This window comes from Lissotriton vulgaris, chromosome 2_1 (assembly GCF_964263255.1).
Source record: "Lissotriton vulgaris chromosome 2_1, aLisVul1.2, whole genome shotgun sequence".
NCBI classification, from domain to species: domain Eukaryota; kingdom Metazoa; phylum Chordata; class Amphibia; order Caudata; family Salamandridae; genus Lissotriton; species Lissotriton vulgaris.
Window position 1 is genome coordinate 1,699,956,370 of NC_141687.1, and position 23,788 is coordinate 1,699,980,157.

A 23,788-nucleotide genomic window follows, 5' to 3' on the forward strand; every position below is an offset into this window, starting at 1 on the left:
CTGTAGGGAGCTTTTGGATAACCTGGAGTACTTCCTCAGGGGGTATGTTGGACGCATTCAAGTCTGAGAGCGGAGTCCCCTGAGCCATCACTACTTAGTCTGCCACAGCAGCTTTATTAAGATTCTCTGCGGTGTATAGTTTGTAATAAATACGTTAAAACAATCCAGCTATGAGTTTGTCGGTCTTTAGTCTCGCCCCCTGCGTTCCCTCAATCTCTTGAGACCCGTCTGTGGGTAGTATGAGCCCGGAGCTGGTGCGCCAGAAGTTTCCCGGCTTTATTACCCCTTCTAATAATATCGTTGTCTAGTGCTTAAGAGCGAAGATTCTGCCCGCGCTGCTGTAAGTTGACTTCTACCTTGGAGAGAAACCGGTATGCAGGTGTACTCCCTCTTGTTATTTAACCGTTCCTTCGAACTGCTCCCGTTTAGCCTTTGTTACTGTTCAGCTTGACCACTATAACAATAAATTGCCCTTGAATCATCGCACAGCAGGGGAACTGGCGTAGCGTCATAATTGGACTCCAGAAAAGCCTGCATTTATTTCTGAATCTCTAACATTAGTCATATGCGAGTAGTTTGTGGATTCACCGCCATACCGGTTGATGAGGTCATCCCCCCCCTCTCTCCGGAAGACTCAGTGTGAAGGTGGGAATGATCCGATGCTATCTCAACCTCCTCAGTTGCCAGGGTGAGACAAGGAGATGCCTGAAAAAGATACATCCGGACATATGTCTGGTGTGTTGCAAAGAAAAAGGTGTACTTCCTGGTGGAGGGATTACACTGGCGCCATACTTCCACCAACCCCATGCTAGCCTTCTTTAAATGGCTCTTTCAGCAGTACAGCCAAAATCTTTCTTTTAGAAAATGTTTTTTTCTTTTCTTAGATGTGGTTTCTTTCAGAAATAATAAAACGTTAGTTTCACTAGTGAAGCCTTTACTTGTGTGAACCACTGTTTAGTGTTGTCTGTTCCATATCAATGCTTTTAATCTTATAGCTTTATAGTCCGCTGTCGAGGGCTATATCAGTTGTTAAAGTCTGTAAACTACAGTAACAGACCTGAGCTGCAGACAAGGATCTAGAACAACCGATCTAGCTCAAGGCAGAATGGCTATCCAAGTATTAGAACATTCCACCCACAGAGGGTTTAAAGTTCATTTTCAAAATGGAAATACAAAGGAAAATATCCTGGAGTAGAGGCAGTGCCAGGCATTTCTAACCACGAGCCCCTTAAAAAAAACTTGAGAGAAGCCCCTAACATTCTGCTGTTTTAATAATGCATGTTAAATAGCCTCCCCTGTCGCCTGTCCCAATTTTAAGAACAGTCCCCATTGTGATCTCTGACACACAGTGGGTGTTGCCTGACTCCGGAATGAGCTTTGATTTCTAGATCAGAGCCTCAGCCCTATTTTGAGGGGCTAGGACTCTGGGAGGAATGTGATAAATAGCTGGACCATGATGACTACCAGCCATGCTTAGAATACCCTAATATGGTCTTGGCTGAGTAATTGTGTGAAGCGAGTGGACTGGATACCTCTTCAGATACTGGTATGCTTTTTCCCCTTACTGTCTGTGGTTACAGAGGAGGGAGCTTCATACGCAATGGTGTTGCGGAGATCTGCTGTGGTCCTTGACATTCAGTTGCCCTCAGTGACATTCAAGACCAACATATTGACAGTGGTGTGGAACCCCGACTAAACAACAACTTAATTTTAATTATGCCCTCACTGACGTCCTGTTGGGGGACCTGGTTCAAATTCAAAACAGGGGCTCTTGTGAATGAAACAATTGTCCACCGCCATCGCAGCTGGCAGGGGGATCCAAATTTCCTCATCCTACCTGGAGAGCCTGGTGGTCCAAGCCTAGAATTCCCAGGGCAAATACCTACAGCTCACCTGGGCATGAAATACAAAAGGCTGGGCTCTTTGGGGACACATTTTTTTTCTTCTGCCTGCCTAGCATTGCAGCCTGTGAAAACTGCATGCCTTTTGGGTTGCACAAGTGCTGCACAGGGCCCGGTAGAGGCCCGGACGATACTCTGACTGTTGCCGACAGGAGACATGCAGCAAAGTTCACAATTTGTTGGCAACTGTACATGACGGACTCACTGAGGAGAGCGGTTTCGGCTACGGTGTCCCTGAGACACCACACCTGATTCAGGACAACTAGTTTTTGGAAGCTGTCCAAGCTTCCCTTATGGACATGCCTTTCGATGGCACCCATCTCTTTGGAGACCTCGCAGAGACTGCACTGGAATGCTTTTAGGACTCCCAGGCTATGGCAAAGTCCTTGGCCCTCTTGGCTCCCCCACACCGCCATCAGTCTGCATTTCGTTTCTCTCGTGGCTATGGAAGGGGCTTCAAACTGCTCTAGTACCCTGCCAGCCACTGAGCTGCGCATGCTCCCTAATCTCTTTACGTGAACAAGGGCATGCTACCCACAGACCCTGGTCAGGTAGCCATCAGTCATCTCTGTCCAACCCCCTCAGGCAGCTGCAGCCTCAGAGCGTTTCTAGTCTCCCTTTTATCTTTGATTTGCTCTGCATTCTGTCCATCTGTGTGTCTTTTGCTTTCTCGCCCAAAGTGCGCCGAGTATGCCCAGACGCGGGTCCCAGGCTCACTGTCACTGGATTCAAGCTAGCCTGGCTGATGAGGGGGTGATCACCTGAAACTGGTCCCAGGATGCTTGTTTCCAGTCTAGGGAGATCCTGGCTTGGCAGTTTGGGCTGGACTGTTCTCATGAGGCACAGGGTCAGACTGATTTGCATATGGCCATGTCTGAACTGGGGTGGTGGAGTGAGCTAAAGAATGATGGATTAAACCCAAATCAGTTGACTGGGGGTGAGTGTTGGATTTGCTCAAACGCTCCATCCATCATCCCCTTTTTGGTATTGCTTTGTTTGCCCTAAGTTGGCAGGGTATGCCCAGACATGGGTCCCTTGCCCACTTTGCCACTGGATTCAAGATAACCTGGCTGATGAGGGTTATGAACCCGAAACCGGTCCCAGGATGCTTGTTTCCGGTCCAGGAAGACATGGCTTGGCAGTTCAGGCTTGACTGTTCCCATGAGGCACAGGGTCAGACTGATTTGCATATGGCCATGTCCGAACTGGGGTGGTGGAGTGAGCTAAAGAATGATGATGAATAAAACCCAGATCAGTTAACTGGGGGTGAGTGTTTGATGTGCTCAAACGCTCTGTCCATCATCCCCGTTGGTATTGCCATCTCACGAATGGCTGATGGAGGATAATTTGTCCTTGCTACATGAGGAAGTCTTGGCTCTCTTGGCCAAAAAGGACAAGGGCCTATCCTAGACCTCAAAGCAGTCAACTTCTTCCTCAAGAAGTATGCTCACACTAGCTCAGGTATTGGCTGCCCTGGACCCAGGGTACTGAATGGTAAAGTTGGATTTGCAGGGCGCCTATTTTCATATTCCCATCCTGCCTGCCTGCTAGCATCATCTGCTGTTTACGGTAGGCAGCAATCCTTTTCAGTTTAGTGGCTTTACGAGCGCCCCAGTGTTCAAAAAGGTGATGCATTTGTTGCAGCTCATCTGCTGGGATCAGGGGTGCCAGTCTTCCCCTGTCTAGACGACTGGCTGTTGAAGGCGGGCTATTCCCTTGCTGTCGTCTCTCACCTTCGGACTACGGCAAAGCTTTTGCAATCACTAGTGGAGAAGTGTGGCTCCATGATTAGAGCGGCAGACCCTGAAGCAGAGGTCTAGCCCGCGACCATGGCTCAATTCCCCGCCTCGGCGGGTCTTGGGCTCAAAAATTCCACGGACCTGATAATTCTCGCCTCGGTGCCTATTCCAATCATGGAGTCCCACTCTGCAACTCTGGGCAATAGCTTGCTTAATCTCCACAACGGCCACCACAACGCTAAGGATGCCTGGCCTCCACCTTGGGGGTGCCCAGGAGTGGACGCCTCGCAGGGAAAGCCAGGATGTGTTCCACAGAGGTATTCGTACAAGCGCTTTGAGACCCTTGCGGGTGAGTAGTGCGCTATACAAGTATCAATTTACAATTTTACTAGTATTCACTAGTAACGTGTCTAAGACACACAGACTCTCTCTCAGAACCTTCTTTTGCCAGCTGTTCTGGACACAGTACAGTTTCAAGCTTATCCTCCAGAGTGGCAAGTTCAGGATATTCAGCATATGATACTGATGTTTCATCCTCTAGACTGGGTTTTGGTGAGACTGACTGTGAGGCTGCTGGCCCTCATGACTTCCTGCGGGCTCAGCTTTAGGGGAATCTGTCAGACATGGTCCAGATCCCAGAAGGAACTGCAAAGAACCTGCAATGGTGGCTAACAAACCGCAATTGGGTTTGAGGCAGACCCCTCGCTTTTCCACAACTAGATCTCACATTAGTGACCAATGCATTACTCCTGGAATGATGGAGCCGCCTGGAAGAGTTGGAGGTCCGAGGGCTCTGCGCTCTGACTGAATCTGGACTCCACATCAACCTGTTGTAGCTCAGAGATCTGATTGGCATTGAAAGCTTTTCTACTATCCATCAAGGGAAAGCTAGTCTAAGTGTTTGGATAAGACCACTGCCATGTTGTACTGCAACAAACCGGGCAGGTGGGGTCGTGTACCAGTAAAGGGTCCCTGCTTCTCTGGACATGGCTGGAATAGCAGGTCATTGCCCTTGTAGTTTAACACCTAGCAGGTTCCCTGAAAACAAAGGCGGGCAAACTTCCCCGTCGGTGTCTAATGGACCATGAATGGCAATTCCACCTGGAGGTGCACAAGGTCTCTTTCAACAGTGGGGAGAGCCTTGGTTAGATCTGTTCACCTCTGGCAAGGATACAGTATTTCATCAGTTTTGCACTCTGAAGTTTCCAAGGCGCTCTGGATGCTTTTCGTCTTGAGTTGAGCTCCGGCCTCCTGTGTGCCTTTCCGACCATCCCACTCCTGCCCAGAGTTCTCAATGAGATCACAAACAACTGGGCTAAAGTCATCCTTTTCGTTCCGTACTGAGCACAGAGAGTCTGGTATCCTGAGGTTCTACACAGGAGCATTGATCTCCAATCAGGCTACACTTTCGGGAGGATCTTCTGTTGCAGCAGGGGAGGGTCTTCCACCTTAACCTGTTTACTCTCCACCTTCAGTGTGGAGATTGAGCAGTGGAAGTTAGTAGTTTTTTACCTTAATCCCGAAGTCTCATGTTATTCTGCCAGACAGGCATCCTTCCACAAAGACGGTATATGCCTGAGTCTGATACAATTTGTGGTATTGTGTGCAGAAAAGTCAATTGATCCCCTTTCTACCGCTCTCTGAAGTTCTTCTTTTTGCCCTTTCTTTTGCCCAGCAGGGCTCTGCACTGGAAACCCTCAAGGCCTATCTTTCTGGTTGGACTGCCTTTGTGTGGCTGCCTGACCAACCCTCCTTTTTGAAGTCCCCTATTGTACATACATTTTTGCACGGTTTTGTGCACACTTTCCCCCCTTCACCATTCATTATTCCTCAGTGAGACCTTAATTTGTTTCTGAAATCTTTGTGTGCTCTTTTGAGCCTTTACACAACTGTTCACTCGGGCTCCTCACACTTGAAGCAGCCTTCCTGGTGGCGATTACATCTGCTCGTAGAGTGAGATGCTGGGGATTCCTTACCGACCCACCCATACTCCCCGCTCTGCAGACAGATTTCTAGGATCAGGGCTGATCTCTTTCGATTGTCCATTGCGCTTGTGGTGTGGAAAGTTGTGAAAAGTAACTGAAGTCAGCTTGCCTGGGTGGCACCTCTATAGGTGCCGTGGATGTCACGGCGCGGATGCCACTGCCACGCGGAATTGATCTCTGCCATCTACAGGCACGCAGGGGTACTGCTCACGAGAAGTCTTCCAGCTTCAGTCTGACGCCTGGGGAAATTCAAAGGTAAGGAATCCGCAGCTAGTCAGTCTTTGCCAGATAAGGCATTACCGACGGTCAGAGAATTGTTCATATATTTATTTCAGATGCTAAAACGAACTGCTCGCTCAATGTAGTTCTTTCATATGGCAAAATCACTACCTTTCGAGTTGTCACACTATGTTTGGCATTTCTCCTGATCTAAATGTTCTTTGGTGATGGTCTTCCTCCTCTAAATTTACTTGCATCACTCTGAGAGGGTGTCAGCCTGGAACTCTTTATACACCAGCTAGATGTGCAGTCCATCCCTTTTTTCTTGTTAGTCCTTTCCTTGACGATTCTTATGAAAAGTTTGTGCTGTCATTCTTGATATGCTCTTTTTTGAGCTGGGTAGTGGTGATTCTATGGTCCATGCGTGCGGATTCTTTTGATTGAGGAGGCTAATGGCAGCATTCGAGACTCAATCAAACCTTTGTTTCCATCTGCAAAGGCATTTTGAGGTTTGATGTGTAATTGCACATGGTCCATTCATGACAATCCTAGTATATTCTGTACATGTTCTGATGGGTTTTGGTTCAGACTTATTTAGCCACTGTCTTCTTTGGCTTTGAATTGCCTTATGACAATTGTCAGTCATATCTTAAATGACCCCACAGGAGTATTTTAGACTCGCTTTTAATTTACTGTATGACTATCCTTCAACCCAAATTGGAATGCTAAATTGGATTTTTATATCGAGAAAGTACATTCACTCTTCACTCTTCGCTCCCCTTTTCAGTTTTCCTGCAGCTCCCATGAACTGTCTGACTGACATTACAGGGATACATCCTCTAATTTCCTTTCTTGATTGTATCGAAAGCAATAACTTACTTTTGCGAAAGAAACCAAGCTGCACTAGTTTTTTGTTATATTTCCACCAAGCAGTGGGAAAGTCTTTCAACCGAAAGATGTGTAAGTAATTTTCAAACGCCCTAGTAGTGATCCTTAAACACCAAAATAATACATTACCAGCTCGATAAATAAAACACACACTGCCACCTAACCGATAATAGGACTAAATACTTGTAACCCCAGAATCGGAAAGACACGGCAGTGCAAAAGTGCTACAACGCCACACCAATGGCTTTATAAATGCCCATAACTATAATTTTTGTGCCGTTGCCTTTCAGGTTTTTTGTTGCTGTTAGGAAGGCAATCGCTGTTAAATCAAATGACAGCAATTGTGAGTTATACTTTTTAGACCTAATCAACTGCCTTTTCCTCTTACAGAAATGCTAATATTTTAGTGAAATACAGTACTTATGAAATTTCTTCTCCCAAATTTCTTTTCTGCTGTGCCTAGTGATGAAAACGGATTTTTTTTTTGTCCACATTCGATTTCAGATCTGTTAATTGTCAGATTTGTTAATGTGACGGTTTCCTTAAAATACAATAATTCTTTTACTTAATGCTTTTACAGTTTTGTTCCCGTTAAATTGCAGACCAGATTCCACGCCCAGTTTTTCATCCACCATTGCTCCTATGCACCCAGGACCAATGCTATCTCCACCCGTAGAAGCGCGTAAAGTATGTCACCTGTGCTCAAAGTTGCCTGCAGTTCTATCTGAGGCCCTCTGCCGAGGACTCAATCCATGCTAAATGTTTCATCTCTTCTCTCCCGACCACTGCTTTGAGTGGGATGTGAAAGGTATTTTAGGGAGATTTCTGTGAAAGAGGCATGACCCAAAAAGCATAACTGGAATCCAGTTGTGGACTTGTAATTGTTTTTATATAGCACTAACTACTCCAGGTGAGGCATCAAAGCACTTTTTGGCGAGTAGCACACCACTCTGGAACCCAAAAGGGATTAGTGGTGTATTAGTATAGGGAAATATTAATTAATATGCGCATTGGACATGTGAGTGTTAGTTCGAGTGAAAAGGCTAATGATGGATTAGAAGAGGAGGACGAGTCTAGAAAGGTTTTATTGGGAGATCATAGTAGTAAAATGGAGACTAGGATGAGTCTAAGGAGGGATACTTCATGGAAGAATTTAGAAAAGGTTGTTTGGGAGATCTTGGAAGTAAAAGGAGGTTTGGGGTGATGCAAAGGAGGGATGGAGGAGGGAAGAGACTAGAAGGGGTTATTTTTTTGATCATAGTTGTAGTATGAAGTTTGGGATGAGACCAGTTTTTGTATTTTTTACAGTAGGGGTAAAGTAATAAATGTATAGATTCAGAAGTACCTGGAGGTATACATGTATAAGGAAGGTAACGTGTCAATATTTAAGCTGTATTTCATAAACCATCTATCTAGATGCACAAATATAATCAATTTAAATGCTTATATAACATTTTGTACACATTTTAATTTGTGTTGAAGTATAGTAGTTATCTAGGGAAGAGCCTACTCTTGAGTAGTCTTCTAAAGATAAGCTAGTTATTCGTGGATCTTGTCCGCACTAATGCAATACATTCAATGGGTGGTACGGGCACTACTCGGGAGCAAACAGGTGCTCTTAACTAGTGAGCACCTGCACTTCTAAATTTCCATTTGAAGAACTGGCTAAACTCAATTATGATGTGCAGGTAATTTCTGGCCCATCAGAATTAATGAGCCATACTCTTAAAGGAAGTCCTAGTTGCTGTGTTGTGTAATAACTAGCTAATACTTCTCAGTAGTGCCTAAACACATGAATTAATATCCTGCTCTTCTCACAGCGTGTCACCTGACCAATATTTGGGTGCCTCCAATTTTCTGCTGTTGCATGTAGACCTCACACACAACAATATACACCAAGTTGACTTTGCCAGTGCTTGTTGGCTATATCAGACACACGAGTATCAGCAGTGAATAATTTGAAATAAAAATGTTTTAATTAAAGTATCGGACTGTAAACTAAACATTACTAAGTTCTGTGGAATGAGCGAATGCTTTTTGGAGTGTCTCTTCTCACCTTCAAATTACTTTCCTTCATAGTCTGACTCCAACATGTATGCCCTTCATCTTCGCCTCTTTATGAAATCTTCCATCTGCATTTCTCTCGTTAGTTATCTCCTTCCTCTTCCTCGCTCTTTAGTGTCTCCTTCTGCAAGTACTTCCTTACGTCAACTCTCCTTCATCACACCCTCTTTTTCACAACCTCACCCTCTGCATTTTTGTTACTATGGTACTGTCCATATTTTAAACATCTGTATATTTACACACTTGGGCACCACTCAGTATTTGCAATTTACACATTTTGACCATCACTTGTGCGCTGTGCAGTAAGGATTTAAAAGCGCATTGTGTGAACATCTTTATAAGCCCACTATCTAGGCGCAGTGAGAAACTCTCTATGCCTCTGCCTCAAGTCCACTACACTCAATTGTATTCTGCCATGATGACCAAATGCGCCTAGAGGCGACAGTTCACAGTATGCGCTAGACAAGTGTACTATGGTGTGTGGAAAAAACTATAAACTCATCAGGTCAAGAATTGCAAGATGAATTTAAACATGGAATGTAAACAGAGGCTGCATTGCTGACCTGGATTATCGTAAGGATTTTTATGGTCATTGATGAGAATTAGAGCTCTGGTTTTCCCTGTAAAGTTGGAAGGCACGAACATCGACCCGTGCTCCCTCCCACCCCCTGCAAGGGCACGATTTAAAATCTTTTTCATTAACTGCCTGGTCTGTGACCTAGCAGTGCCTGCCCCACTTAAAGCACTCCTCCCGGTTGTGGCAGAGTTGCTTTGTCATGCATGTGAGAAACTACACACTCCAAGGGGCCAGGGTGCCACCAAACTATAACTTAAACATAATTCCCCTTAGAAACAATATACAAACCAACTCAGGCACTTGGATACCTCAAAGCATTCAAATTGCATCCAAAATCACTTATTCCTTATAAACGAGTACCATAACACATTCTGAAAAATACACAATTTTAAAACTGTCCTTACCATACAGATTTTTTGTAATTGTTTTAAGATTCCATTAAAACAGTTAAAAACACATATCCCATACCAATTGAATTTAAAACTAGATGTATGCTTTTACTGGGGCTACCAGCTAACTTGTTTGTCTTTTTTCAATGTTTGTGGAAAGCCTTTGTTGGCAATGTACTCAGTTTAGCTTTATAACTTTTTTTGTGTGCCCACCCCAGCCCAGTTGACTACAATGGGCAAGCAATAATGTCCTCTAGAAAGGAAACTGGTTGGCATTTAGTCTTGGAAGTTTATTTAAAGAAAAAGAATGCTCTATTCAAAGGTGAAGTATCCTTTGTGTGTGCTGTAACCTCCAATTCACCTTTTGCTTAGTGGTTTTTACATATTCTGTTTTTGGATTACAGGGTTCTAAATTATCAGGTTTTTTAAGGTTGGGAGCCGAAAGTAGGTTAATAGATTCGGATCATCTATAGTGTAATATGCCATCAACTCTTTTGGGCTGAAGTCTGTGAAAAGAAAGTTTGCTGGAGCAGATCATTCCATGGTGTTTCAATCCCACCCGCTAGTACGTTCCTTGAATTTAGGGACTGATAGAAATACTGAGAAAGATGAATGAGCACATGAGAGATTTTCTGTAAAATGTGGTCTAATACATAAAGCCCTGTACCTGGAGCAGTTCAAAGCAAACCATCTAAGTCACATGACCCTCATATCTTCTCCTTCAACATTTCTTCCCTCTTTCTCACTCGATTTGAATTCTTCATCCAGCTACCACAGACGCCTCCTTCTAAGTCAGAAACCAAGATGTATTATGATGGGACTTCTTTCCGTAGTGCCCCATGTATGGTTGTATTGTATTTGGTAGTCTGAATTTGGGGCAGGTAGGATTCATAATCAAATGCACAGAGGGCACAGGATTATTGCTTGCAAGTAATCTAATCAGAATTATACATTTCTGTTTCAAGAGGACTTGTGGTCCCTACCCGAAACTCACAATGCATCTGGCCAAAATTCCACCTTTGATAGTTTCACCTGCTCACTCACCACCTTCCCCGCCATTGACACCCAAAATCCAGTCAGACATCTGGGTCAGACAGAGTGGCCAAGCACTGGATCCATCAAGCTGCAAGCAACATGTTTGATTCTAGTGACTAGAGTCGATTGCTACAGCATGGGAAAACCCACTTTCAGTAATGTTTTTTCGATTTATGATGGAGGTAACATCTTGGAAGCGTGCATTATTGAGACCACACTTTCCCAATTTTAAGCTAAGTGCAATTCTAAATGGCTGTGTTTGGACATTGAGTTTTCAGTCTCTGATTGCTTCTGACCACAAAGTATCCACCTATTCGGCCAAGCAAGCCTGTAAAATAAAATAAAAAGAGAAAGTTGGTGGGTGCATTATAAAATTCAGTCAAATGAGTGTACTCTGGAAGGGAAGACAATCTGGAATTCTTAGCAGAACAGTCTCTTGAAATGCTCTTTGGATGGCAGGGGGGGCTCCGATGTTGCGGAAAAACTAGCCTTACGGGCTACAGGAAAAAGGCTACACCAAAGATACCACTACATCAAGATCTGAAGATCGCCTCCTCCCGGGGTTTGACCTCATAGTCTACCATGGAGACCACCAAGCACTGCTCACAAAGGAGCTGGGTAACTGGGAAGCTCGAAACTGTGACCAGGAGGCCTTGAAAGTCTGCTTTGGGCACTGTCCCATTGACTGCTTAGCGCAGAGAGCTCACCTTCGTTCTGGAAAACCCTTGAGCCAAGTCTCTGAGCCATGACTCCTAGCCATGACTTCTCAACCCTGAGGTGGTAGAGTCTGCATTGATGCAAAAACAACAGTTGATGGACAGAATGCAAAACAATGTCATACATTCACCCCAGTACAGAGATCTGGGCCAAAATCCATAGTTTTTTTGCTCACCATGCCATTCCAATTTGAACCCAGCCATAGGCAAATCAGTCTTGACCTGTGCCCCATGGGAACAGTCCAGCCCGAACTGCCAAGCCAGGTCCTCCCTGGATTGGAAACCAGCATCCTAGGACCGGTTTCGGGCTTTCAGCCCTCATCAGCCTGGATAGCTTGATTCCAGTGGCATGGGGACCACGGAACTCACGTCTGAGCATACCCGTCCCATTCGGGGTGACCAATGCAAAAACAGTTGTTGGACAGAATGCAGAACAATGTCATACATTCACCCCAGAACAGAGATCTGGGCCTAAATCCATCGTTTTTTTTTGCTCACCATGCCATTCCAGTTTGAACCCAGCCATATGCAGATCATTTGACTGGGGGTGAGTGTTTGATTTGCTTAAGCGTCCCGTCCATCATCCCCTTTGGTATTGCTTTGTTTGCCCTATGTTGGCAGGGTTTGTCCAGACGTGGGTCCCTTGCTCACTCTGCCACTGGATTCAAGATAGCCTGGCTGATGAGGGTTATGAACCCGAAACTGGACCCAGGATGCTTGTTTCCGGTCCTGAGAAGACATGGCTTGGCAGTTATTGCTGGACTGTTCCCATGAGGCACAGGGTCAGACTGATTTGCATATGGCCATGTCTGAACTGCGGTGGTGGAGTGAGCAAAAGAATGATGATGGATTAAACCCATATCAGTTGACTCGGGGTGAGTGTTTGATTTGCTCAAGCGCTCCGTCCATAATCCCCTTTGGTATTGCAGAGTCTGCATTGAGGCTGGCTGTAAGACAACACTCTACTCCAACCTCGACTGTGAGCAAAACACCCTGGGCCATCTAGATTCCAGAGGTGCCTGAGATCTGACAACTTAAGCTTTACATTCACCCACCCACTGGGAAGTATCTGACTTCACAGCTCTATCAGGAGGCTACCCCTACGCTCCTCAAAAAAACTAGAGACTCATTTCTAAGTAGGCTGTTTTAGAGAAACTAACATTTATTTCCTGTTGGAGAGTAGGATCTGCTTCCTATGGCTACCCCCACCTTTTGCTTTATTTCACTGGTTTTTCGACTTTAGTCTGGCTGTGGCCCTGCTAATCAGGACCACAGCTTAGCTGTTCTCTCTAAATTGATTCCATGTACATTAGGTACATACCAGATTGGTTACTGAGTTACCTTGTGAGCCCCTAGTATATGGAACCTTCGGTACAAAGGGCATAGGTACACCAGAGGCCTACCAGGGGCTGAAGCATGTATTATGCCACTCATGGGAAGCCTTGCAAAATGGCACCACAGGTCTGCACTTGCAGCCTGGGTAGGGTGGTGTAGGTACCCTTTACTGGGTCATAGTATACCTATATCCACCATTTAAAACAGACATATATTAACCTATAAGTCACTCCTATGGCAGGCCTTGACAATCCTGAAGGCAGAGTGCTTGGTTTTGTGTGAGCGGGTGCCCTAGCATGAGCCGAGCCCCTCTGCAGCTTTCGGAATCCCTTCCTTACAGCTGCTCTGTGATATGGCCATACCATATACTCTTAAGTACATTATAATCCTTGCGGTTAATGCTGACTTTGGTTTGCTTTATCAAAACATGTCATGTTTGGTGTCAAACACTTTGGAATACTACCCCCTCCCCCCCAGGCCCCCCCCTCCCCCCAGTTCTGGCGGCAAGGGTAGCATTCCACCCTTCTAGATGGAGAAGACATGTACACATTGGTATACCCGGTTAAAGTTTTACAGAGCCTCAGCATCACAAAATGGATGCTGCTGCAACAGACACGAGTCTGACCTCCTGCTGCCGGACGAAACTCCGTCAGGAGAGGCCTGGACAATAGGTTTCCTGTCCAGGGAGGTGCCAGTACCTCCCCAGACAGGCTTTAGTGTATTGGGGCAGGGTGGTTTGCATTCAGTGAATGCTTTTGAGACACTACATGGGGCACACAAGGTGCTCCTGCATTTCCCAGTTCAAACTGGTTGCTGGGGCACTTAGTCCCCAGCTCTGGTGCGAAACTGGACAAAGGGGAAGGGGTGTAACCACCCCCTATCCAGGTCCTCCCATAGGTGGGACCCTGGAGTTAGTCCATTCCCTAAACTTTGTATAAGTATAGGAACCCAGTCCCTAGAACGTTAAATTACCCTGGACGAAACTCTGAAGACGAAATCCTGGACCTTTGACATTCCATATCGACTGAAAGACAGAAGAAATCTCCCTTGGTGTCAAGGAGTGACCTCCCTGTCTAAACGGGCACCTAAGAGCATCTTGCCGGTCTGCATTTTCGAGGCTCCCGCCGTATCCCGAAAAATCTACGACACAGGACACTGACTTCTAGACATCTGAGGCCGACACGAGATCCCAGCAAAGCTGAGACCCGTAGCTGAAACGAGAGACGTGGGACCGGAACTCCTGGACATCCTGCAATTTTGCAACTGCACCTACTTTCCGAAGTTGTGCATTGGATTATTTGTTGCCCTTGCCCGAGCACCTTTTGCATCGAAGCTGAGAGGCCTACACTCCACGAGTGTCCCGAGAGTCCACTTTCTTCACCGCAGCTCGAGGCTCCTTCGCGATCCCTAGTCCGTTGGCTAGTGGGTCCCCACGAAGGACAATCCTTTGTTTCTTGAGCTTTCCTGGTTGCTTCAGACATGCTCTGACTCCCCTCCTATGGGTGAGTCCCTCAGTTCTTGCTGGTCTGAACCAAAGCCAATCTTGTCATCTTGCGTGGGTTGCTGTTGCCAAGGCTTTTTGGGTCCAATCCGGATACCAACGCTGCAGCTCTCGACATCCTTCGTGGGTCAGCTCGAATCCAGCTCCTGGTAGTCGTCGACGCCTCCTGGTCCTCGTGGCTGAAGAGTCAAGCTTCACCTACTTCACGTTAAAGCACCCGACATCGGCTGGCATCTTCCTGTCGCCATCCTAGTCACTGGCTAGTGACCCAGACTCTGTGCTCTCCTCTTTCAGGTTCTTCGGATCTCCGATCCACCCTTGAATCCACCCGGAAACTTTTCCTCTGGTCGCCTGCAGCACTTCTTCGCAGCTCTCCATTGGAATCGACGACGAAACCAGACACCTAAAGACACCTATGCACCCGGTTTCCCTGGGTGAGGTAACACGAGTACTCTGTTGCTCCCGTGGGTCTGGACTCTCGAAGTGCTGTAGTCAAAAAGGGTTCCATCGTAGTTCACTCCCAAGTGTCCTTAATCTTTAAAATGATAACTTGCTTTTCCTCCATAAAAGTCAATAGTGATTCGCGGCTGTGTTTAGACACTGCATGCGTTCCCCGTGGGTCTCCTGCGTCCCTACCTTGGGTGGTTCCTGGTTGCCCCAGCAGTTCTACAGACCCTAGGACTCACTTCTTTCCCTCACGTGGTTCTTATACCACTATTTTAGTATATGGTTTGTGAGGCCCCTAGGGCATAACGTATACTGTGCTATTTACTGTGTGTTATTTACAGATCTTGTGTTGTACTTTGGCCTCCAGCCTTATAAATAGAGGGGTTGTGTTTAAAATAAATATATATATATTTGATATATACTGTGTGTGCTTTCATTTGATCATTCAAGAGAAATTTAGACTGGTAAAACAAGCTGCTTTACATTCCTTCAAGACTTAGCCTGAAGGCTGATCACCACAGCTACCACTAGGATAGCTTTCTATAAAGGTTGTCTTAAACCTGCCATCAATGAGGGTCGTTTGGACTGGTGCAAGGTGCCCACTAGAATAGTGGACATCATATGCTAGGCCAACTTCTCACATTTCCTTCCCCCAAAAAGTGCAGGCAGCAAGACATCAGCCCTAGCTCCACCTCCTTCACTGATACTCATTGCCGCCCACCACCACAGTCTCCACAGAAGTTGGTCCACACACATTTTCTCCCCCTTGACCTTTATTTTCCACGACTCCTACTTTGAACCAATCCCACCAAATAACAGCAGGGCTCCAAAAGCGACCATCACGATTCCCCTGCCTAGCAAGGCAGCTGCCTTCCACACTAGCATTTAAAGAGCGACGGATCACTACAAGATTGGTGCTCCATGTCGTGGAGGAGGACAACTTTTTAATTGAACTTATCTAAAACCAAGTAGTCTGTGCAATTCTTGCTAATCAGGAGTATCTCTCACTATGCGTCAGAAAACGTAATTGCTGGTTAAATTCATGATAGGAACACCCACAATCGAAGGTACAAGCCAGTCTTGAATGACTCGATCTACATATGGGGTTATGTACATTCATTTTCCGCACAGCTTTAAAGAGATAATTCGCACAGGGTACAGGATATTCCAAGGAACAGAAATGAACAATCTTGCCTTCAGATGTCTTCTTCAGTTGTGACCTACAGATATGTGCGGACTTCTGCTTAAGATGTGCAGCATACAGCTGCATGGTCATGCCCGGTGGAAGGAGGAAATATCGATCATTTGTGATTTAGTTGGTGACGTCGTGTGTAATAAAGTCCTATCTTGTAACTTGCAAAATTGTGTAACGTAATCAGCATTTCATTGTGGAAGAGCATTGGAGTTGTTGTTTTGATAATAAACAACAGCAATACACGTTATTAACCACTTTTGGGGGTTTAAATTCTAGCAATAACATTCCATGAATCGAAGTTTCTACATGGAAGTTGGAAGGCTTTTTTTAGTCTGCCTATGTAAATTTTTCTGCATTGGAAACTAGAACGCCATACTACCAAATTCCTTTTCCAGTGATGCTCCTCATTCATCCCATCCAGTAGTGTTAAGTGAATATGCTTAATTTTCTTAAAACTTTAATGTCTCACCGGGATTGAATTACTTTGGTATTCTTATGTCTACTGACCTATGTGCATTACTGGAAGGACTATGTGTATGACATAATGCACTTGAGCATAGTTTTCTTTTAGCTGATACATTTTATATTTTGATATCTGGAAAAGTACTAAAACTCTGCGCGGTCTCTGCTAATTAATGGCAAAATGTTTTTTCTAAAAACAGCTGTCCTTGAATTACTAATCCCTCACATTTCTAATCCCTCCTCGAAGTTAGTGTACCAAGTATTCTTTTTTGTTGAGCATTCTCCATAACGAATTGCATTTCTATGGTAGATGCACTAAGTGTTTGTGGTTTAGGCTTGTAGGTTTCTTGGACTACCCTCTCTGCAGGGGTAGATTTGCGTTTCTCACGGATTTAGGGGACCTAATCTCCCTAGACAAAATAACTGCAGAAAAAGCATTGTTCACCTTGCTTAAATTAAAGTGTGATGTAACTATACAATGTTTCAGTTTTTACAATGTTGGATAATGATGAATTGCATGAACATTTTTTTTTTTGCTCGTCAGAAAAGAAGTATGTTTTGTGATGTCTTTTATAAGTTTTATGCTTCCAAATGTTTAAAGCTCCACGTTGTTCTATGATTTGCTTTACAGCCACTCATTTCTGCAGAATGTGCAAAGGAAACTACATTGCCCTTTGGTGAGCCCTTCAAAGAGAAAAGCTTGATATTTCCATTTGATCCTTTTTTTATTCGAAATCACAAGAGCGACTGAGCAGATAATACATTTTTTACGGGCCCAAAACACCAAAAGGCTACATTTATTGGGGTATATTTTTTACTCTGCATTTCATCATACTGATTGTTCAAAAGATGTTACTAATTTTCATTTTGATTGCTTTGAAGTGCAGAGAAAGATGACAGCAAGCAAAGAACACTAGATCCCATATATGCAGGGGTGCATGTAGACCTTCTATAGCAGTGATTGCAATAGATATTATTAAAAAAGTTCTGTTGGCTGAAAGTAGCTAAGCTGTGGTCTGTTGCTGTTTCTGCTGTCAAAGTGAGGTGTGATCCTTAAATATGGACTTCAGTACACAAGGCCCTATTTGTGCTGCTGGCCATGCGCTACCTCATCATCCGTTTTATGCCAAATGTACATGAATATCCTTAATCAAACCTATCCATGTACGCTTCATAGTTATTAGACTGCTTTTTCATTACAATGGCTGTATAAAAATTCTGATGCAGGTGATCAGCATGCTTGTGAATTGGTTTAAATCATGCATTGTTGGACCAAGCAATTTCTGCCATAATGTAATGGAGCTCCTGAATTTCTTCCAGCAGCATAATAAAATGGCTAATGAGGTGAATGGTAATGCGGTACAAATAACAGAAGAGGACGAACCCATGGATACCTCTTGCAGTGTAACTCTAGCAGAAAACACAGAACACTACCAGTCACTGATAGAGGCCGGCCTCTCTGAGAAGGTGGCCGAGAGGCTTGATGAAATATTTCAGACAGGTATAATATGCATTTTTTGTTTCTGACTGGTTGTGAAAGTAAGGGGTAAACATTCAAAATTTATAGATTTAAAGTTTTATAAATGAACTTTATGATTTTGGTCTTAGGATCCGAACATTTCGTTTTAATTAGTTTGTATGAAGGTGAATTGGGTATGACACAGAATGTGTCACATTAAAGCAACTTGCATTTCTAATATGAAACCCTACTTGGATCAGAACAATGCATTGATTTGTCTGCAAGACTTTCTCAAGTATAAATGTATAGTCCCATTTTATTTCCATTCAATTAAGCCAAACTCCTGTATACCTTTAATGTTTCTCCAGTTGATTTAAAAGTATTGTGTTGGATATATGTGCACACTCACAATGAATGTCAACTGGGCGCCTTTCATGGAGTATAGAGTTTTCTCAACTGCCATTATTCTGCTCCCCCGTAGTCTTTTCTTAAGGGTGCCCAGGTTTAGCCCGACACAAGAATTAACATTTTTGCAGAATGGATAAAGATCCCAACCCCAAGTTTTAAAATGTATTTTGAAATCCCCTGAATTAAGTAGACTTTTGCCTTTACACAAGGGCAAAACGTGAGTTTTCGCCATACTGAAGCCCATCCTATTGACACTGGTAGAGTTTTGAGGAGTTAATCGGTTATAAAATTGGAAGTAAATTAACTTGTGTGTGGCTGGTGCCAGCTGCCAAATAGTTCTAGACGTTGTTTTTGTACCGTAATTCACCTGTTCAGATTAGCGCTTGATGTTCTCTACAGTGTTTTATTGCCTAAGTAAGCAGTCCCCTCATGCAAGTCGGCAATACTGAGATGTTGCACATTTGGCTATCCCATGTGATTGGTAGTCATGGTTAGTGCTGAACAAGTAGCATTTCAAATTTCAGAACTATGCGAAGGAACTGTTTCGAATTTTAGTTACAGTGGGTGAAGAAATGGGAAAAGGCATCTTCTGTGGGTAAAATTGACTCTCAAACTATTCACTTCATCCAGTAAAATGAGTTAAGTTGTTTTAACAGCCCTTAATTTAACTTTACGCGAGTTCCTTTGTTGACCAAAATAATACTGTTTATTTTTCAAATCCCTTTCTTTCTGTATACCCCCACTTGTTGTGTTACGCTACCAATAGACATTCTCATAGTATAGTACATTGTAGATGGAAAGCTGCAGTTGTGCTGTACTACCAACAGAGGACTTCACTGTATATAGTACAAGTTAGGAAAGTTGCAGTTGTGCTATACTACTAAAAGATGTCCTCACAGTAGAGTTCAATGGCGATAAAAAGCTGTAGTTTAATTATACTAGCAATAGGGGTCCTCGCAGTATAGTACAATGGACATTTTAAGCTGCAGTTGTGCAATACTACCAATAGAGGTCCTCAGTCAGTAAGACGCTTCTTTCAGAGAACACTGTGTGCTAATTTGAACAGGTGAATCTCTGAACAAAAAACAAGTTGGAGAACTATTTGGCCGCTAGTAAAAGTGCATTATAGCCTAGCTGCAGCTTTCCATCTCCAGTGGTAGTAATTCTCTCAACAGTTGAAGAAGAAATGGGAAGGGGCTCCGTCTGAGTATTAAAATAGAAATATTTTAAATCTAATTTTATGGAGTATCACAAATTGCTGTTAAACTACCCACCCTCACCCCCAGACCGTCCGTTAGCCCAGTAAAATAATTAACATTTTATTTTAACAGTACTTACTATAACTTTACGTTCCTTGGTTGACAAATTTATTTTTTTAAGTCCCTTTTTGTTTCTTCGTAACTCAACTAAAACATTAGTACAACTTGAAACGGTCTTAATCAAATCAAGTGACTAAAAATGCATCTGAATAGTATTTTATAGACCCATGTCCATTTAGCATTGATCTTATTACATTGCAGCATCGAAATGGAAACTACTGAAAGTTCTGTTTTCATTATATGAAAACATAAATATTCCAGACCAGCAAATTTCATGTGCACGACGCCCCCCTTCAACCCCCCCCTTCCACACGTGACTGTTACTCTTGTATAACCAACCTTTTTCATTGTTTCCATCGCCCAGTAAGGACATTTACCCTTTATCAGAGTGCCTATTCAGGTCTCTGTTTCTGATGTAAGGCATTTCATTTTCTATTTGGCGGTTGGGATTACATTTAGTTCCTCACTCTTCCCCACTTGGCATCATGAAGAGCCACATGCGTTTTTACATTAGTCTTGTTACATTAGACTTGTTCTCATGCTGTCTGGTATTGCCTTTGGTTTTATATTCCTCCAAAGCAGCTGTCCATGTTAATAGGAGTGAAATGCAGCCAGAAGGATATAAGTGAGTTTGTTATATACCCTCGGAGATTAACTTAATAGGAATGTCTGCAGAGCGACCTACTAAGGCTAAGAAAGCTGTATGGTGACAGCATAAGACTACATTCTCCATTCTAAGGCTTTCGAGGAACGTTGGACATTTTTGGTGCATCAAGGATCTAAATATATGGGGTTACAGGCACTTGGTCGAAATACTTCAAACTAACTGCTTATGAGCTCACAGTACAGAGATGTAATGCTTTCAAAGTAAAGAGCACACAGAGGCAGTCTATTGAATTATATTTGCTTTTGCTCATATACCCTTTCATTAGTTTCCTGATACCATTTTGGTGCTACAGGAATTTTAAACCTTGCACCTTTCTACGGCCATGAGCCATCTTTAATGCTAGCGAAACCTGAGGTAGTTGGACTTTTTCAAAGTCTCAAAGGCACTAAACTTCAAGGCCAAGAAGTACGAAAAGATGGGGATGCTTCTCGGCATCCTGTGTGTACATGTCCAATGGTGGTTTCTGTTGTAATCCCCTGCTTACAAGCATTTCAACTCACAAAAAAACAGATGCAAACTGATGGCCAGGCAATCTTGGCACAGTAACCAATGGAAGTGCTGTCATTTAAGGGCGTACTATGGGTTGCAGAAGCAACTCTATGTGCACATGTTGGGACTGTTTTTCATTTCTTTTATCTCTGATTGTTTGACAAGTATAATTATTTGTTTCACAATTTCTTTACACAGATTTTGCCAGGAACCAAGGCGGTGGTTTGGGATGTCATTACATACGATCTCATTCAGGACTTATAGTGTGTTGCCAACATAATAATTTAAGGAAATGTGGAGTACAAATTTGTTTTTGCTGCTTAATTGATTTTAAATGGTCTATTGATCTTCTCACACTACTTCTGTAATACTCTCAAAGATAAAAAATACAGTTTAGTATTTCAAGCTTTTCTGCCCTGTCTCCTGACCAGTCAAGTCAGTTGTTTGAAAGGTCAACCAAGATGCACTTAAGGAGTATTTTGCCAGCAATTTCCTGCTGCCTTCAAGGACCAGATGTAAAATATTTCACCTCGGTATGAAGAAAATTGTGAGGTTATTGGGCAGCTTGGTTCAGTTGACCCGTCTTTTGGTTTTTTGTTAAAAAAAATTCTCTACCCACTTACCTACCATCTTTTTTTCCATCTCTTTGTTCCTCCCAACACAATAAAGGTGGGGCTGCTTAGATGTGTACCATGTTAGGGAAGATAAGTCTTTCATTCTGGTGTGTGTTGTCTTATTCAAGGTCTTTGGGCAGTGAGTTTGTGCGCCCACTTCCCCTGTAAAGTCACTGTTTCAGAAGTACAGTAGTCCTTTCCTGTTGTCTATATTGAAGTCTGTTCCTTTTGTAAATGCAAGCTTCCCCAGGGGAGTTGTAGGGCAGTAGAAAAGATAAACCATTATATTCTATCTTCAGATTCAGACTTCAGTATCTCTGCCTCACTCGGACATTTCTCCGACACTTCTCATGTGGCTTTTCCAGACATCAGCTTAAAGTTATTTTATTTTACTGAATTTTATATTACGCAAACTTGACCCGAAGGTATCTGGTATCGAATCGCTTTACATAGCACTAGTTGCGTTACATGAGGACACAATAATTTTTGTTGGGCACGGGGAGATTAAGTGATTTGCCCAGAATCACAGGATGTTCAGTCATTTTCGAGACTCAAACCCAGTTCCCCTGATTCGAGGTCGACCGCCTTAGTCGTTAGGCCAACTCCTCTCTTTTAAGACTCTTCTACTCTCCAGGGCTCATAGCAGCCCCCTTGCACAAGTAGCACAACTTCTTTCTCAGATTGCAATACTTCTTTATAAATTTTGCCTACAACACTTAATTTTGCTTAAGCACATGTGGAAACACCAATTCATAATAGTTCCATGTTGGTCTCACTTAAACGGGTCCATAGACGTCCGACCAGTCCACCTACTATAATCCTTTTCACAGTTTCTGTATATCGCGGAATGACTGAAGATAGTTGGTGACCTACTACATGCAACAGAGTCCTCACTGACTATGTTCTGCTCCTTTCCTTAACAAGTCTACATATTTGTCCCCATTTTTGGCATATTTGAAAGAGTGATCGCCCCCTTTTTAGGTCAAGCCTTCAAGAGATCACTGCTATCTGGTTGCAAAACAAGTGTTGTGGGCTTACCACGAACGTATAGGGGCTTGAAGCCCACGTATTGCTTACCACTGGTTCCCTTTCCTGCCACTCGTTTGTCTCCTCTTTATTCTTGTCCTAGGTTTTGAATCCTAACATTTGTGCCTACCATGGAGCACAGTCTTTTTACCATCTCTTTTGATTGGCGGGACTCAGTGCTTCCCCTTTTTGCTTTTCAAGCACTGCTTTTTTTTCTTTTTGGTTAAGCACTCCACAAGAGTTGCATGTGTTTTCCTGCTGACTTCCTTGTGTACTTTCTTCCCCCTCATGTCGGTGTTTGTCACCTCCATGCTTCTCTCCACCCCCTCCTGACTGCGCTTTCTGCCATGCCGTTGTTCATTGCTTTCTTGTCGGTGTGCTTCTCCACCCTCCCCCTCATTTTGCTTTTATCTATTGCTTCTACTCCCCAACCCTGCTCTGTTGCTCTTATACATTTGTGCTTCCCTTTTTTAAAAAAATTCAACTCAGATTAGCAAAAAAAGAAAATATGCAGCCACAAATATTTGGCGGTGTGTACATGTGTGGAGTGCACTCTTACACAATAGGGCGAGGCTGCCAGGTGATGTACTTTTTGTTGTTGTTTTGTTTAGCCATACTGCACATCATTGAGGATGCTGTACAATATGTCTAAAAAAACATTGACCTAACCTATAAGGGTCAAAGGCGAGACCCATTGGTGTTCACAATGCTGGTTACCTTTACTGGGAAGTGCGTGGTGAGTTGGTGCGTCTGTTGGTTTCAGCTGGCTGAACCCCCTACAAAATCCTATTGAGGATGCCATCCAAGGCCTTAAGCTGCACCATGATTCTTATCCCAGGAGTGATTCATCGGTCTGCCACCTGTGTATCCTCAGACATTACCTCTCTGAGTAATGTAGACACTCCTTGTTTTTTCTTTTCTTGTATTGACAAACTGAGGATCACCACCATCACCTGTTACGTGCTGTCACGATGCACCATCATGCCCCCCCCTTGTCATAACACCACAAATCTTAAATGCCAATGCACAGAGCCCTACCTTAACGTTATTTCTTAGACACCTAGCTGTGCAACATTGCAACACCCCACAACTCGGTTTATTTTATTAGTTCAAATGTAACTAAGCAATTAGAAAGTTAATTTGGATCTCATTACAACACGCTCATTCCAGTGCTTTACCCAGTAGGCCTGTACCACCACTGTTAGCATGAGTTGGTATATGGTTAAACCTTAAGTCAAGGTTACGGTTTAAAAAGTAAATTAAACCATATTTTTCGGTATTGATCTTTAAGAAGCTTTGCATTTCTGCTCCACATTTGTCCCCAGACAAGGAGATAATGCTTCCTAAAAATTA

The 23,788-nt window shown here is 43.7% G+C and overlaps 1 protein-coding gene across 6 annotated transcripts in view; it reads left to right on the top strand.

The window, feature by feature from the left end:
• HNRNPR (heterogeneous nuclear ribonucleoprotein R) overlaps nt 1–23,788 on the top strand; it is a 340,992-nt gene that overhangs the window by 59,300 nt on the left and 257,904 nt on the right. Inside the window, exons 2-3 of one of the 6 annotated variants that reach the window (XM_086957671.1) lie at nt 17,085–17,258; nt 17,774–17,954. The exons of 1 other annotated variant lie outside the window; for it this stretch is intronic. In XM_086957671.1, coding sequence (XP_086813797.1) covers nt 17,786–17,954 — 169 coding nt within the window. In that variant the 5' untranslated portion in view covers nt 17,085–17,258; nt 17,774–17,785. The remainder of the gene's footprint in view (nt 1–17,084; nt 17,259–17,773; nt 17,955–23,788) is intronic. 4 more of the 6 variants (XM_086957670.1, XM_086957672.1, XM_086957668.1 and 1 more) reach the window with 4 other exon arrangements.